This window comes from Aspergillus clavatus, genomic scaffold (assembly GCF_000002715.2).
Source record: "Aspergillus clavatus NRRL 1 1099423829736 genomic scaffold, whole genome shotgun sequence".
Taxonomy (NCBI): Eukaryota; Fungi; Ascomycota; class Eurotiomycetes; order Eurotiales; family Aspergillaceae; genus Aspergillus; species Aspergillus clavatus.
Window position 1 is genome coordinate 154289 of NW_001517111.1, and position 12911 is coordinate 167199.

The 12911-nt window shown below is 51.7% G+C and overlaps 6 protein-coding genes across 6 annotated transcripts, besides 8 other annotated features; 3 read left to right on the forward strand and 3 right to left on the reverse strand.

Moving 5' to 3' along the window:
* The first annotated feature begins 41 nt into the window (after window positions 1-41).
* Window positions 42-82: a microsatellite.
* Window positions 50-81: a microsatellite.
* An 833-nt stretch (window positions 83-915) lies between the features above and the next one.
* Window positions 916-944: a microsatellite.
* Window positions 916-949: a microsatellite.
* A 452-nt stretch (window positions 950-1401) lies between these two features.
* Window positions 1402-1426: a microsatellite.
* Window positions 1427-1493: 67 nt separating this feature from the next.
* Window positions 1494-1516: a microsatellite.
* Window positions 1517-1589: 73 nt separating this feature from the next.
* On the forward strand, window positions 1590-2396 carry ACLA_057540 (uncharacterized protein; the record flags this gene model as incomplete). The annotated part of the gene is made up of 1 exon (XM_001276523.1): window positions 1590-2396. One exon carries the CDS (start codon window positions 1590-1592, stop codon window positions 2394-2396), a length of 807 nt encoding a protein of 268 aa, XP_001276524.1.
* Window positions 2397-2756: 360 nt separating this feature from the next.
* On the reverse strand, window positions 2757-3893 carry ACLA_057550 (putative G-patch domain protein; the record flags this gene model as incomplete). Its single annotated transcript, XM_001276524.1, has 2 exons — window positions 2757-3683; window positions 3774-3893. The coding sequence occupies 2 exons, from the start codon at window positions 3891-3893 to the stop codon at window positions 2757-2759; spliced, it is 1047 nt and encodes a 348-aa protein (XP_001276525.1).
* Window positions 3742-3770: a microsatellite.
* A 713-nt stretch (window positions 3894-4606) lies between the features above and the next one.
* Window positions 4607-6336, forward strand: ACLA_057560 (putative triacylglycerol lipase; the record flags this gene model as incomplete). The annotated part of the gene is made up of 3 exons (XM_001276525.1): window positions 4607-4831; window positions 4889-5230; window positions 5299-6336. 3 exons carry the CDS (start codon window positions 4607-4609, stop codon window positions 6334-6336), a joined length of 1605 nt encoding a protein of 534 aa, XP_001276526.1.
* Window positions 6337-6609: 273 nt separating this feature from the next.
* ACLA_057570 (snoRNA-binding rRNA-processing protein NOP14) lies at window positions 6610-9410 on the reverse strand (the record flags this gene model as incomplete). Its single annotated transcript, XM_001276526.1, has 2 exons — window positions 6610-9063; window positions 9123-9410. 2 exons carry the CDS (start codon window positions 9408-9410, stop codon window positions 6610-6612), a joined length of 2742 nt encoding a protein of 913 aa, XP_001276527.1.
* A 197-nt stretch (window positions 9411-9607) lies between these two features.
* Window positions 9608-10824, forward strand: ACLA_057580 (uncharacterized protein; the record flags this gene model as incomplete). Its single annotated transcript, XM_001276527.1, has 5 exons — window positions 9608-9650; window positions 9707-9826; window positions 9879-9939; window positions 10001-10137; window positions 10196-10824. The coding sequence occupies 5 exons, from the start codon at window positions 9608-9610 to the stop codon at window positions 10822-10824; spliced, it is 990 nt and encodes a 329-aa protein (XP_001276528.1).
* A 201-nt stretch (window positions 10825-11025) lies between these two features.
* ACLA_057590 (putative origin recognition complex subunit 3) lies at window positions 11026-12170 on the reverse strand (the record flags this gene model as incomplete). Its single annotated transcript, XM_001276528.1, has 2 exons — window positions 11026-12004; window positions 12058-12170. The coding sequence occupies 2 exons, from the start codon at window positions 12168-12170 to the stop codon at window positions 11026-11028; spliced, it is 1092 nt and encodes a 363-aa protein (XP_001276529.1).
* Window positions 11547-11575: a microsatellite.
* Window positions 12171-12911: the final 741 nt, after the last annotated feature.

Sequence of the window (12911 nt, forward strand, 5' to 3'; positions counted from 1 at the left end):
TTGTGTGGTCCGGTACCTGGACCGATCCGCGCGTACTCCGATTTGTTTCTTTTCTTTTTTTTTTTTTTTTTTTTTTTTTTTTCGAGAAGAATGGAAGGAGCCATAGCTTGTTGGCTTCTGATCAAGAAGCGATGATTTTCTAGGTTGGGATGAGGATATTGGGTGCTCACTTCCTTTCTGCTCCTCATGTTCGTCTCTTTAATATTCTATTGGCGGGGTGACCTCTTTTTTATATACATATACGGTGCAGTAGACCTGTCTCTTTTTTTTTTTTTTTTCTGGTCTTTTTCTTCATCCTCTTCTCTCTTCTCTTTGGTTGTGATTGTGTACTAGCGCGGGTGGACAGCGAGATTGCATCTTTGATTTTCTTATGGGTTGCGACGGCCTTTTTTTTTTTTTTTTTTTCTCTCCTTTTCCTTTGGGGGTTGAGCCAAAGAGGATGAATGAATGGGTGGAATAGACTTGATCAGGGGTTGGGAACCAAGCTATTTTATTTCTGACTGGGCGGATCAGCCACTTTCTTCCCTCTCTTGAGTCTTGAGTCTTGAGAGAATTGACCCCGACAGCCAGGGTCTCGTAATGAAATTCTCTAGTGTATATCTATCTCGTGATGGGGTGGGTATCTACATAATTGAGATGGTTCCTGGTTCATGGTTCCTGGATTTTGGTAGATTTACGTAGTTTTACTGACCCAATGCCAATTTGATTGATTGATCGTTCTTGTAGTTGTTTTGTACCTGCATTCGTTTGAGTCCCAGAGATCCACTGCCTGCCCCACTGTCTCTCGATGATACAGAACAGACAGACAGTAAGGAAAAGGGATGCTATTCTCTGCTATTCTGTTATTCTATTGAGACTTGAGAGAGACCAATTAATTACTCGAATATTCCCATGTTTCCTGACCCTGACCCTCAGTAACTAACTAACTAACTAACTAACTAACTACCTAGTCCCTGAGATCCCCTTGACATTTACATCCCCCCCCCTTAATGAGTAATGACTGCATCACTGCAACTCCATCGTATCTACCAACTAACTAACTAACTACATAGCATAGTTAGTCTCGGTCCCTGTGCCTGAATTTGACCCAATCTTTAGCTTCCACCCAAGAATTGGGCCAGCAGTGGAGACCTGAACTGGGATGCAGCCTGCCAGCCACTGCCTCTCTCTACTACGGAGTAATACCAATCTCTCTCGTGCTGATGCGACGAACGAACGATGCCCGGATTTCCTGCGCCCAAATCCTACTGGACGTTCTCGCTAGACAAGACTAGTTGAACTGGGTATCAAGACTATTCTATTATATTATTCGACCTTCCAAATAATACCATTCAAGTCCGAAGTCTAGTCTAGTCTACTCATCATAATCTCATTCATCCCCAAGTGTTGATGATTGGGACCTTTCCTTTTTTTTTTTTTTTTTTTTGCTTCTTCGCTCATCTTTCGTGTTTCATTAAACTCGGATCGCAGCCCAGAGGTCTTTCTTCGTCGTTTCTCTCTCTCTCTCTCTCTCTCTTGAATCTTTTGATCCTCTACTATCAATTCACTACTCTTGATTGAAGGAAGAGCGCAAAAAAAAAAAATAAGAAATGGCCATCCTCGACAAGGATAATCGTCCGCGAGGACTGCGAGTTCCGTCTCTCTCCGCGTTCAAATCAAGAAAAGCCGTCGATTCCGATTCATCTTCTCCTTCTCCTCCAGCTCCTCCAACTCCTGTGGTTCCTCCCCCTGCTGCTACCGCTGCTCCGGCGCCTGCCCCTGTTACCTCTCCTCACTACCCTGTCCGCACTGACTCGGCCCCGAGTCGCCCTCCCAGGCCGCAACATGACAGAGAACTGCCGCCGAGTCCGCTATCTTCTCTCCCCGCCGCGCCGGGCCCTCTAGGACCAGAAGAGATCCATCCGGCATTCCGAAACGAGATCGCAGCCGTGCGAAGCCATCAATACGGACCCATTCCCAACGGAAACACTCATAACAGGCCACTTCCGGCCTCGCTCTCCTCGCAACGGACCCCCTCCAGCGAGGAATCCGTCCAACCCGACGCAGGCGATCCCCTCGAGGACTTCATCCCGGATCCCGAGCCCGAACCGGAGCCGCTCGACTCCGAGTCCTGCGAGGAGAATAATGGCCCCTTCACCCCGCCGGAAATCGAGCCCGTCATCGTGCCGCTGAACAAGCTGCATTTCGCCTGCTACCAGGAGCACCAGAAAATGCTCCCCGCCAACAACGTCTGGTACTCGCTTCCGTGCATGACCTGTCAGAAGTTTGACCGCGAGATGCGCTACCGGTGTGTCTTCTGCTGTCTGCGCATCTGCGCCGCCTGCCACCAGGGTCTGCAGAAGTGTCCGAATCGCTCGCTGGCAGAGTTTATGAGTTCGATGCCGGGGAATCCTTGAGATCTGAGAGAGATGATGGATCGACGAGATCCCGATGGTTTGCGCTTCTGCCTGATTACGGGGGCCCTGTGGCCGTCGGAGTGGAATGCGAATTTACGACAACGAAAGAGTATATGTACCCTTGTTCCCGATGTGGGGACATCACTTGATTGCGATGCGACTGCTTAGATGTGCTATGATGGGAGTTTCTGCGTCTGTTTGTATATACGTCATCTGACATGATATCCGCTCGTTCATATTTATAGTTATATGCCTTGCTCTAGAGCTATTGTACAATTCTATTTGCTTTTCTCAAATGAACACTTTCGCCTCCCCGTTCGTCAACACCCAGCAACATTAAGGGGGAATCTGTCGTAATAATCAATCGTGGTCTTCCTCGGTGATCCCGGGGCATCCCTCCATCGCATCAGTCTCGTAACGATACTTGCACCAAAAACAATATCGGTACTTTTCGCGCAGATATTGCACCAGCCGGGCCAGCCGTTCACTGGGCTCAAGCGCATTGAACTCATCGAGCTCCGGATCTTCCTCCTCGAGCTCCTGCTCCAGGATGGTGGATGTATCGGGCCCGGCCCCGAGCGCTTGCTGGTCGTCCCGCTCCAGCGTAGAATCATCGTACCCCGGTAATTGGGGAGTGGGGAAGAATGACGACGGGAGAGAAGTCTGTAGTGCATGACGCGCCTGCAGCGACCGCTCCTTTTCTTCGCGCTCGCGCACCAGTCCCCGATACAGGATGTTGATCTGGGAGGTCGGTTTGACCTTCACCTTGGGGCGCGCGGGGCCTGGCGTGCCGACGGGGTCGGGGGACTCTGCTGGTGACCCTTCAGCGTTCGGTTGTACTTCCTCTGCTGCCTCCATTTCTGCCTCGGCGTCTAATCGCTCCGCGACCTTCTGCGCCGCGTGGACCTGCGCTTCCGTCCGTCGCGTCTCCCGCTCCTGCCGCACCCGGTCCCTATAGTCGCCTTCTTCCTGCTTGATCTTCTTCACGGCCTCCTCCGCCTCCTCTCGGAACTTGCGCTTCTTCTCGCTATCCAGCCCAATGCCCCCTCGCCCTTCCTTGAACACCAGATTGAGCGGTTCCGAGCGCACCCGCTCCGGCTGCGACTCATCCTCCGGCGCGGCCTGCGGTTTCCCTAGCGTCTGCCCGGGCTTGAAACCCAGTTTGGCCATCATCCGGAACCCCTTGTTGGCCGGGTTTAGTGTGCTGGTGGAGAGCGCGGCCTCCCGACGGGCGGCTTCTTCGGCGGCGCGTTCGGCTTTCGAGGGGACTTTGGCGCGGGCTTCGGCCTGGTCGCGTTCAACGTGAGCTTCGGGAGGGGTCGAGTCAAATTTGGGGGGATTTTGGAAACAAAAACAAAAGCAAAAAAAAAAACAGACCTCGCGTTGTTTGCGCAGTTTCTTCTGCGCGAATGTTTCCTTCTGCTGGGGCTCTTCGATCACCATCGACATATAGTCGTCCTCCTCGTCTTCCTGTGCGGGGGAGCCATGAGGGGGCATGGCGGCTATGGTTGCGGCAATTTGGTGAGAGTTCGATATCCTCTCGGAGGAATGAAAAAAAAAAATGGAAGAGAGATGATCTGCAGATAGAGCCTCCGTTGCAGACTTGCAGTTGAGGTAAAGGTTGGGGCGGGTAATTGCCCCGAAACTGCTGCAGATGATGAAGAGGGAAACATTTTCTCGTCTTGCGGGGAAATTCGACCTCCATCTTCAACCCGTCCCTCACCCAGTCACCCTACTAACTAACTATCTACCGGTGCACACCCTTTTTTAGCAGCAAATGCAGAATTCTTCCGGCCATCAACGTCGAATATTCCGCCTTCGGGGAATTCAAACTCCCTCAGCCCTGGAGCCAACAGGGTGGAAAGCGAAACATGCCGATCCCCCTACTCGGCCCTATCGCGGCCATGCTTCCAACCGTCTTTGCTCCATCCACACCACTGATCTATCCTCGGGCTTACCAGCAACTGCCTTGGCTGGTGGCTTAGGTTCAACTAGTTTGTCCCATCTCCAACTTCACTCGCCTGAACAGGCACTCGATCAGCCCTATGTTGGCTCACGTCAGGGATGAGCCCCAAAATTCAGCCATGGGAGGCCTGAGTTCTCGAGCTGGTTAAATAGGCGTTGGTCGCTCCGAGTTTGGAGCATGAGCCCAATCTTCTTATGCTGTCTATGTCCTTTCTTTACTGCCGATCAAAAATAAAACGAAAAAAATGCGGCTGAACATACTCTATGGATCGGCGCTTTTGCTCGTACCCGTCGCATCTGCATTGGAGACCACTGTAGACCTTGGATATACGCACTATAGAGGTCGTGAGCTCTCAAATGGCATCGTGCAATGGCTAGGGATGCGCTACGCTGCTCCTCCACTCGGTAAGTTGCGCTTCGCTGCACCAGAGGATCCAGTGGCCGCAAAGGGGGTTCAAGAAGCCAACAAGGTACAGTCATTGGCCCCAGTTCCCTGCTCTCTCTCATATTGACCAACTGTGGCTTAGCATGGCTCGATATGTATTCCAACTGGAAAATACTCCGTGACCTCCAAAAAGATATCTGAAGATTGCCTCTTCATTGATGTTTTCGCGCCCAAGGGCGCGTCTCGGCTGCCCGTGTTCTTCTGGATACAGGGGGGTGGTTTCAATGTGAATTCCAATGCCAATTATAATGGCACCGGTCTGATCAAGGCGTCCGACATGGGCATTGTTGTGGTCACTTTCAACTATCGAGTCGGCCCTTACGGCTTTCTTGCTGGCGAAGAGGTCGTGAAAGGCGGCAGCCTGAATAACGGTCTCAAGGATCAGGTTAAGGCATTGAAGTGGGTCCAGAAACATATCAGCAAGGTAGGTGGTATCTCTCCTCACATCTCCGGTGATCTCGTGGTCTCTATAGCTGATACCACTTCCGAAAGTTCGGCGGCGACCCCAAACATGTTGTCATCGGCGGTGACAGTGCGGGAGCAGCCTCGATTACCCTCCTGCTGTCAGCTCATGGTGGAAGGGACGATGGCTTATTCCACGCTGCGGCCGCGGAATCGCAAAGCTTCGGCGGTATGCTCACGGTGAAGGAGAGCCAGTTTGCATACGACAATCTAGTCAAGCGCACAGGCTGTGGCAAAGATGCCGATACCCTCGCATGTCTGCGGAAACTCGACATAGACACCCTGCAAAAGCAAAATTTCAACACTCCATTGCCAGGGGCGCAAAAGCCACCGCTCTACATGTACGGACCAACTATCGATGACGACCTCGTGCCGGATTATACATATCGTTTATTCCACCAGGGCAAATTCATCAAGGTCCCCGTGATCTTCGGCGATGACACGAACGAAGGCACCATCTTCGTCCCCAAACACGTCGCTGACGTCGCCGAAGCAGACACATTTCTCCAATCCCAGTTTCCCAAACTCACACCCGACCACCTCAAAAAGATCAACGAGCTGTATCTGAAAGAAAACCAGACACGGCCATTTCCAAACGCTACTTCCTGGTGGAGACCCGCAAGCAACGCCTACGGCGAATTGCGCTACATCTGCCCCGGCATCGACATGTCTGCCGTCTACGAGAAGGCCGGAGTCAAGAGCTGGAACTACCACTACGCCGTAGACGACAAGGAGGCCCGAACCTCCGGCGTCGGCGTGTTCCATACCGTGGAGTGCAACGCCATCTGGGGACCGCCGTATGTGAACGGGGGCGCGCCCAAGTCCTATAGCACCACGAACGCTCCGATCGTTCCGGTCATGCAGGGCTACTGGACGAGCTTCATCAAGACCTTCGACCCCAACACGCATCGCGCCCGAGACAGTCCGGAATGGAAGACCTGGGGTGATAAGGGCGGCTATAGCCGCATTTTCATCAAGACGCACCAGACGAAAATGGAGCAGGTTCCGGCCGACCAGAGGGAGAGATGTAAATATCTGACTGGTATTGGGGTTGCTCTGGGTCAATAAGCCGGGGAGATTCGATACTCTTAACTTGACTAGAAAGAGCCGCGGATGGTTGGTTGGGGGTGTGTGGTATATAGCCGCTTCCTACAGGAAACAAGTAAACAGGAAAGAAAGAAAAAAATGTTGTTTTGTAATCCTTTTCACAAATGTATATACACACGATTTTGAAGTATTCCACATACGCCGTCCAACTTGACAATGTCAACAGAAAAGCCCAAGACCCCACATTCACAAACAACCCGCGCATTAAGGATATCACACACCGCGGGCGAGCATCTACCACTTGCCCTGACGCTTCCGCTTCTCTTTCTCGTACGCATTGGCCTCGCGGCCCTCCTCGCTCTGAATCTCGGCCACGAGCCGCTTGTACTTCTTCTCGTACTCGGCATCGCGCTCCTTCTTCTCGCGCAGCTTCTCGCGCGCGACGAAGTTGGCATCCTTGCGCAGCTCGCGCATCGCGCCCTTGCGCTCGCGCTTGAACTCCGCCTTGAGCCGGTTGAGCTCCGCGCGCTCGCGGTTGGGGTCGTAGTGCTTGTCCGGGTTGAAGGTCTCCTCGAACTTGGGGATGGCGGTCTTGATCGCCAGCGGGCGGTGGTGGTGGAGCAGCAGCGGGCGCCGGGCGAGGCGCGCGCGCGCCAGGTGCGAGTCCAGCTGGTCGAGCGTGGCTTGCAGGTTATCCTGCACGGCGAGTGGGAGCTTGCCCTTGCAGGTCTTGCTGACGTGGCGGAGCACTCGCTGCGCCGGCGAGAAGATTTCCCAGAAAGCCGATTTGTTTGCCCACAGGTCGGATGCGGAGTAGAGAAGTGTGACGAATGTGTTGACGAGGGAGAGCTTCAGCTCTTCCTGTGCGTGCTGGTCGGAGGGCGCGTCGGCCATGTCCCAGAATTGAAGCTTGCGGAGAGACAGCTGTTTGGATGGGGTTAGCCGCAGGGCTTCTTGCGCGCCTCTTGCTGGGAAGAGTCCAAGGCTGCTCTTGGGCTCTTCCGGAGAAAGGTTGCAGAGCGCGTTGAGCACGTAGTTCATGAACTCGGGCATATATCTCTTCGAAACAGTCTGGTACTGCAGGAAAAGACTGGCAGCGTAGGCACCAGTGGCATACTCGACCAGTGAATCGACTGCGCCTTGACCCAAAAACCGAGCAAGACACAGGTGTGCTGGCGTAACAATGGCATGGAAGTGGTCCGAAGTTGGGAAGGTGGTCGCAATACCTGTCAGGATAACAAGGTCTCCCGAACGCAGACCGAGAGGACGCTCGGTTGACATCTCCCGGAGATGGCTTCTGTACGCCATGCATACATTTTCGGGGTGAGATTTGGCGAGAGAGTGGACGTGACGGAAGATGTTCTCGAGAATGCTGAAAGGAGGGTGCTCGGGCTGCTCAGCCAGATAGGCGACATGCTGTACCAGGATGGCAGCGAACCGCCCCAGCTTCATCTTGTTGTCAGCGTGAAGACGGGGGTGATGCAAGGCACGAATACGCTGAACGACAACCGGGAGATCATTCATCGGAACATCCCTGACAATCTCCAGGAAAGCTTCGTGGTCACTGGGGCATGGGTATGTGTACGCCAATTCTTCATTGGACTGGGGTGTACCCTCGGCTGCGGATGCTCCAGCTTTGTCTTGGGGTAGAGTGAAACCATTGATGAGCTCGTCCTCCTCCTCCTCATCTGATTCATCTGATTCTACTTCAGAAGACCCTTCCTCTCCTTCGCTTTCATCGAATGATAAACTCACATCGGACCTTGTCTCAACAAGGTCGTCATCGATAATGAAGTCGTCCTCATCCTCGACGCCAAGCTCTGGACGTCCGCTGGTCTCAGCAGTGGGCTGCTGCAATCCAAAGGCCATCGCATCATCGGGGATGGATTCGTCTTCGGAACCTTCTTCTGACTCGCTATCCTCCTCCTCGTCTTCCTCCTCATCGCTCAGCTGCTCACCCCGCATTCTCCGAAGGCGCTCTTCCTCGAGGGCCTTGAGTCGCAGCGCCTCCTCTTCGGCTTTCTCTTCCTCTGTCTTGGTACGATCCGTTGGCTGAGAGCGTTTATCGAAAGTCAACTGCTTCAGGCGCTGATCATATTCTCTCTCGGCATCCGGTTTCGACTCTCCTTTCAATAAGGCTGCGCGCTCCGGGTTCATCGCCTCCAGATCGTCCTTGGCTGGCTCGGGTTTCGCTGGAGCCTTCACCCCGCGAAGCATGTCGAAGAGATCGGAAAGTCCTTTGTCGAGTTCTTCGCGAAGATCATCGTCCTCCTCCTTGGCCTTTTGCCGTTCCAATTTGTAGAACTTAGATTTGGCGATGACCTCCTTCATGACCTCATTTTTTGATTTCTTCCTTTCCGGCTGATCCTCTCCCTCCTCGTCGTCATCATAGGTATAGTCTTCCAGTTCTTCGTCCTCGTCCATATCTCTTTTCCTTTTCCGTGGCGATTCCGAGTCGGATTGATCCTCCTCCTCTAGACCGCCCACATCGTCCTGAAAGTCGTCTTGGATAGCACCGTCGCCGAAAGATAACGATTGACCCATATGGGTTAGTTTGAAATCGTCTTCTTCATCCTCTTCCAGGTTGAACATCGATTCCTTGCGCAGCTTCTTCTGGCTTTCTCTGGCAAACCGCTCGGCGGCTCTCTCTTCGGGCGTCATGGTGGGATCGTCCTCACCAAACCGACGATCAACAATACCGCCAACCTTGTTTTTTCTCTCCATCTCTCGGAGGAGCGTTTGGCGTCTCTTTAAGACAGAATGTTCAGTCCATGATTGACCCGCACTAGAGCGTCTGATCAACTCACCTTCTCTTCGCCCATTGACTTGGTCACTCCAGGTCTTGAACGGGCAGCAGTCGTCTTCGAACCCACATCACGAGTGGTCACATCGAACTTGCTGCGCGATGCCACTTTGATCTCGAAAGGGTTGAATCGATCTCGGATCGCCTGCAGGGCAGCATTGCGCTGCAGGCGGTTCTGGGCGCCGGCGCCGGTCTTTGCATTCTGGCGTTTTTGTTTTTTGGATTGCTGCTGGCGAATGACTCCGCTGTCACGGAGAGACGCCTTCAGTTGCTTCAACTGCGAAGGCGGCATGATGATGCGTTGGTGTTAGAACGAAAATGTCCTGTTGCTTCACTGAAATTTTAGGGCGACACAATTTCAATGATTGCCCGCAAAAAAAAAGTATGCTCACCGCCCCCGTCGGAGAAATTCTGCCGCACCGCTACTGAGATCATCAGCTCTCCGCATTGTAGCAAGCTGATATGCCCTCTGAGTATTGCAATCCAAAAATGACTTCGCACTTCAATGACAAGTTTCTTTGGCTATGTCTAGGTATTTACCTTTTGCTCCAACGGCTTATACGTGTTTCTAACCTGCTGTCTTGATAGGCGTCTCTCTCTTCTTCGCCGTCCGCGGCATTGCGGCGGATCTCCGCCGAGTTAGTGAATTGACGGAGATCAAGCGAGTTGAGAAGGAGGACAAGATGATCAGCGAGGGTACAGAAGACGGTCTGTTCAACCTATGGAATCTAACAGTTGCCTGAGCTGACTGTCTTCGCAGCTCTCAAATTAGATACACTCTTGAAGCTGTCCGATAGCACAAGCTATGACCTTCGCGCTGCGTATGCTACCATGCCAGATACTGTTCGCAAAGGCCAGAGACGCAACTGACACCTTATCTAGTGCACTGCGCATCATTGCAGAGCGTTCGACAAAAGGCCAGACACGGGATTTACTTCTGAAAGACCTGGCCAGCAAAAACAAAGAGCGACGAGGGAAAGCCCTAGCAGCGATGTTCTTCCTAGTATCCAATAGAGCACGTATGGACTGCATTCACCTGCACTTTTTTCTGTTTGTAAACTAATCAAAGAACCCCAGTCTCACGAACTGCAGTCTGCTCCCGCCTGAGAGACCTCCCCACTTACGTTGCCTTGGTCGACTGTCTATGCAGCTTTCTTGAAGATCATGTTGAAGAAACCTCTACGACTGACTCGCCTATCCTCCCTAAGACAAGGCCATTGGGCGAAAACAAGGCGCTGAGTATTCTCAACCTGATCCTACAAGAGAACATACCCGCCGCCTTGGAAGCTGGCGTGATCAGCCGTTGGCTCTCCAAATACCCATTTCCATGTGCATTAACGGAGCCGTCCCGGCGTCAGGATGTGGTGATACTCATGAAGGCTTGGTGGTCTGATGACAGAACCATGAGTTCAATTTTCAGCACACTTTCGTCGGATCCTGGCGGAAAGAAACAACTACGAAAATATGGGTTAATGGGTAGCCTCATGGAAGAAAATGACCATGACGACGAAGAAGAAGACAGCGATGTGTGGATGGTCGATGGCGACGACACAGCTAGCTCAAGGCGACTCTCTGGGAGAAGGTTCCGCGGTGGAACCGGTGAAGAACAAGCTATCAGAAGGCGCAGGAGGGAGGCCATGGTCTTGAACGACGGTGGGCACCCATTGAACAATGATGATATCTTTCACAACCCCGTCACCCAATGAACGGAACACTCTGGCATTCAATGCTCTTTTACAACAAAGATTGCTCTATCTCATAGGCTGTGTCGGCGTCCTTTGTGAAACCTATTTCTGCGTGTTCCCTCAACAGTTATTTCGTTCTATATTCATGATACCCATAGAGTCTTACGATGTTATGACTATGTTACAAATTTGCCATATCATTACAATTGCTGCATATATAATTCATAATCCAACCCAAGCTGATTTTGCAACATGATCAATCTTCTTCCGGCTGCTCTTGACCATTCCGAATGCCTTTAGTTCCGATAGAGCCCGGTAGAAAAGTGCCATAACCATCCGTTCATTGCACTTATCGCCTTGCTCACTTTCAAAAATGGTATAGAATGCCTGCCAGATATCGTTGACATTCACCAAGGAACCAGACTCAAGGTACAACTGATAGAGGATTGCCGTAGCGGGTTGCTTCGCGGATAATTTAGTCTCGGCTGTGTCCGATGCTGATAATAGATAGTCGAACGGGGTTGAAAGTGCTCGTTCTATAGCAAAACGAGGCCTGGGTGTGAATGTTTCCTTCAGAGGGTTCTTCATATCGATGAAGAATACCTCATGCAGGAACAAATCCTGTGGCCGCAGTAGATCTCCTGCCAGATATTCCTCCAGGAGCACGTACAAACGATCCATGATCCTCGTATACTCAACGCTTTGCTTGGTAGCCTTGGCTTTCCCCTTATTGAGCTTGACCCGTTGTTGCACAACGGTTGTTGCCACAACGGATTGACGGCCATCATATTCGCTCCGCAGCGGTTCCACGCCTGGGTACTCTTGCAATAACACATCAAAGTCTCTCTTCAGCTCTTGGAAATCCTCCCTCCTAATAACGCCTTCGGGAAGATTGCCCATGAAGTCACTCAATCTTGCAGAATCCAGAGTCTTCAGGATCTTGAACATGTCTTCCACAGATGATGAGTTCTGTAATTCCCCTGATAGCGCGCGGATCGAGAGTTCCGATATATCCGTTCTTTTTGTAAGATCAAGAGCCCTGCGAGATGTCTGGATCCATTTAACTGCCTGAAAGATGTCACGCATCTTCTGCTGCCCATAGTCAAGATTTCGTAAAGATTCTTCGAAGAGAAATTCGTCGTCATTAAGCAACCTGCGCGTTTGATCGTAGAGACCTTCATCGAGGAGATGCTCAGAGTACCTTGGGAGACAAAAATTAGATGTGCAAATCACCATTGAGGACCGGATACTTACTTTCGAAACGACGGAAGGTTCCTAATCGCTTCGCACACTGGAGGAGTTCGAAGTTTGGCAGACCGATCGTCGGCTAGAAGTACAGACAAGGGATTTGCGAAGAAATGGGTCATATAGGAATACTGTCTAGCGGTCAGAGATCTGGGTTACCAAAGATATTAACCCGGAGTAGCGGAAATACCTTGATCAATCGACTGAAAGCCTCTGGGGTTTGGAAGTAGTCATGCGATCTTTCAAATAGAACGCCCGTGATATTGCGGCCAAGCCAGAATCGACCAGAGATATCCGCCTGTAACCGTTCGTATATGCGATCAACACAATTGCTCGCTTCATGAATTTCAAAATATTTGCCTCTCAGCAAGGCGACAGTGGACCGTGGGAGCCTCCCTTCGAACAACTCGACAGAAGTTGAAATGCCAAATAACAATGTAAAAGGTATTCTGTCAAGCCAGGAGCTAGAGTACAAGTTAGATTTGGATCGTGAGTACGGAAGGTGCTGGTTCACCTGAGCAACAAGAGGAGATCAGTTAGAATATTAGGATCGAAAGCCTCGCTGTCGCGAAATGCAAGCACCAGCTGCTTGACTTCCTTTCTTTTCACATAGTCACTCAATAGGTCGAGATCATACGCGAGGAGCCGGGGTCCCTACACCACGCTCAATCGGTTAGCTTGCCTGCAATATTTCGGCACGGGAATCCAGACCGCCGGACCTCTCTATCCGTCAGAAGCTTTTGGTAACCATCGTTTCCCTCGGTGTTCGCCACAGCAGATCGAATTATATTCTTGAGGGTTGTTTTGAGGTTCGGCGCATCACCAGATTCCAGAATGACTACTCCTCCTTCGCTTGCTTCGGT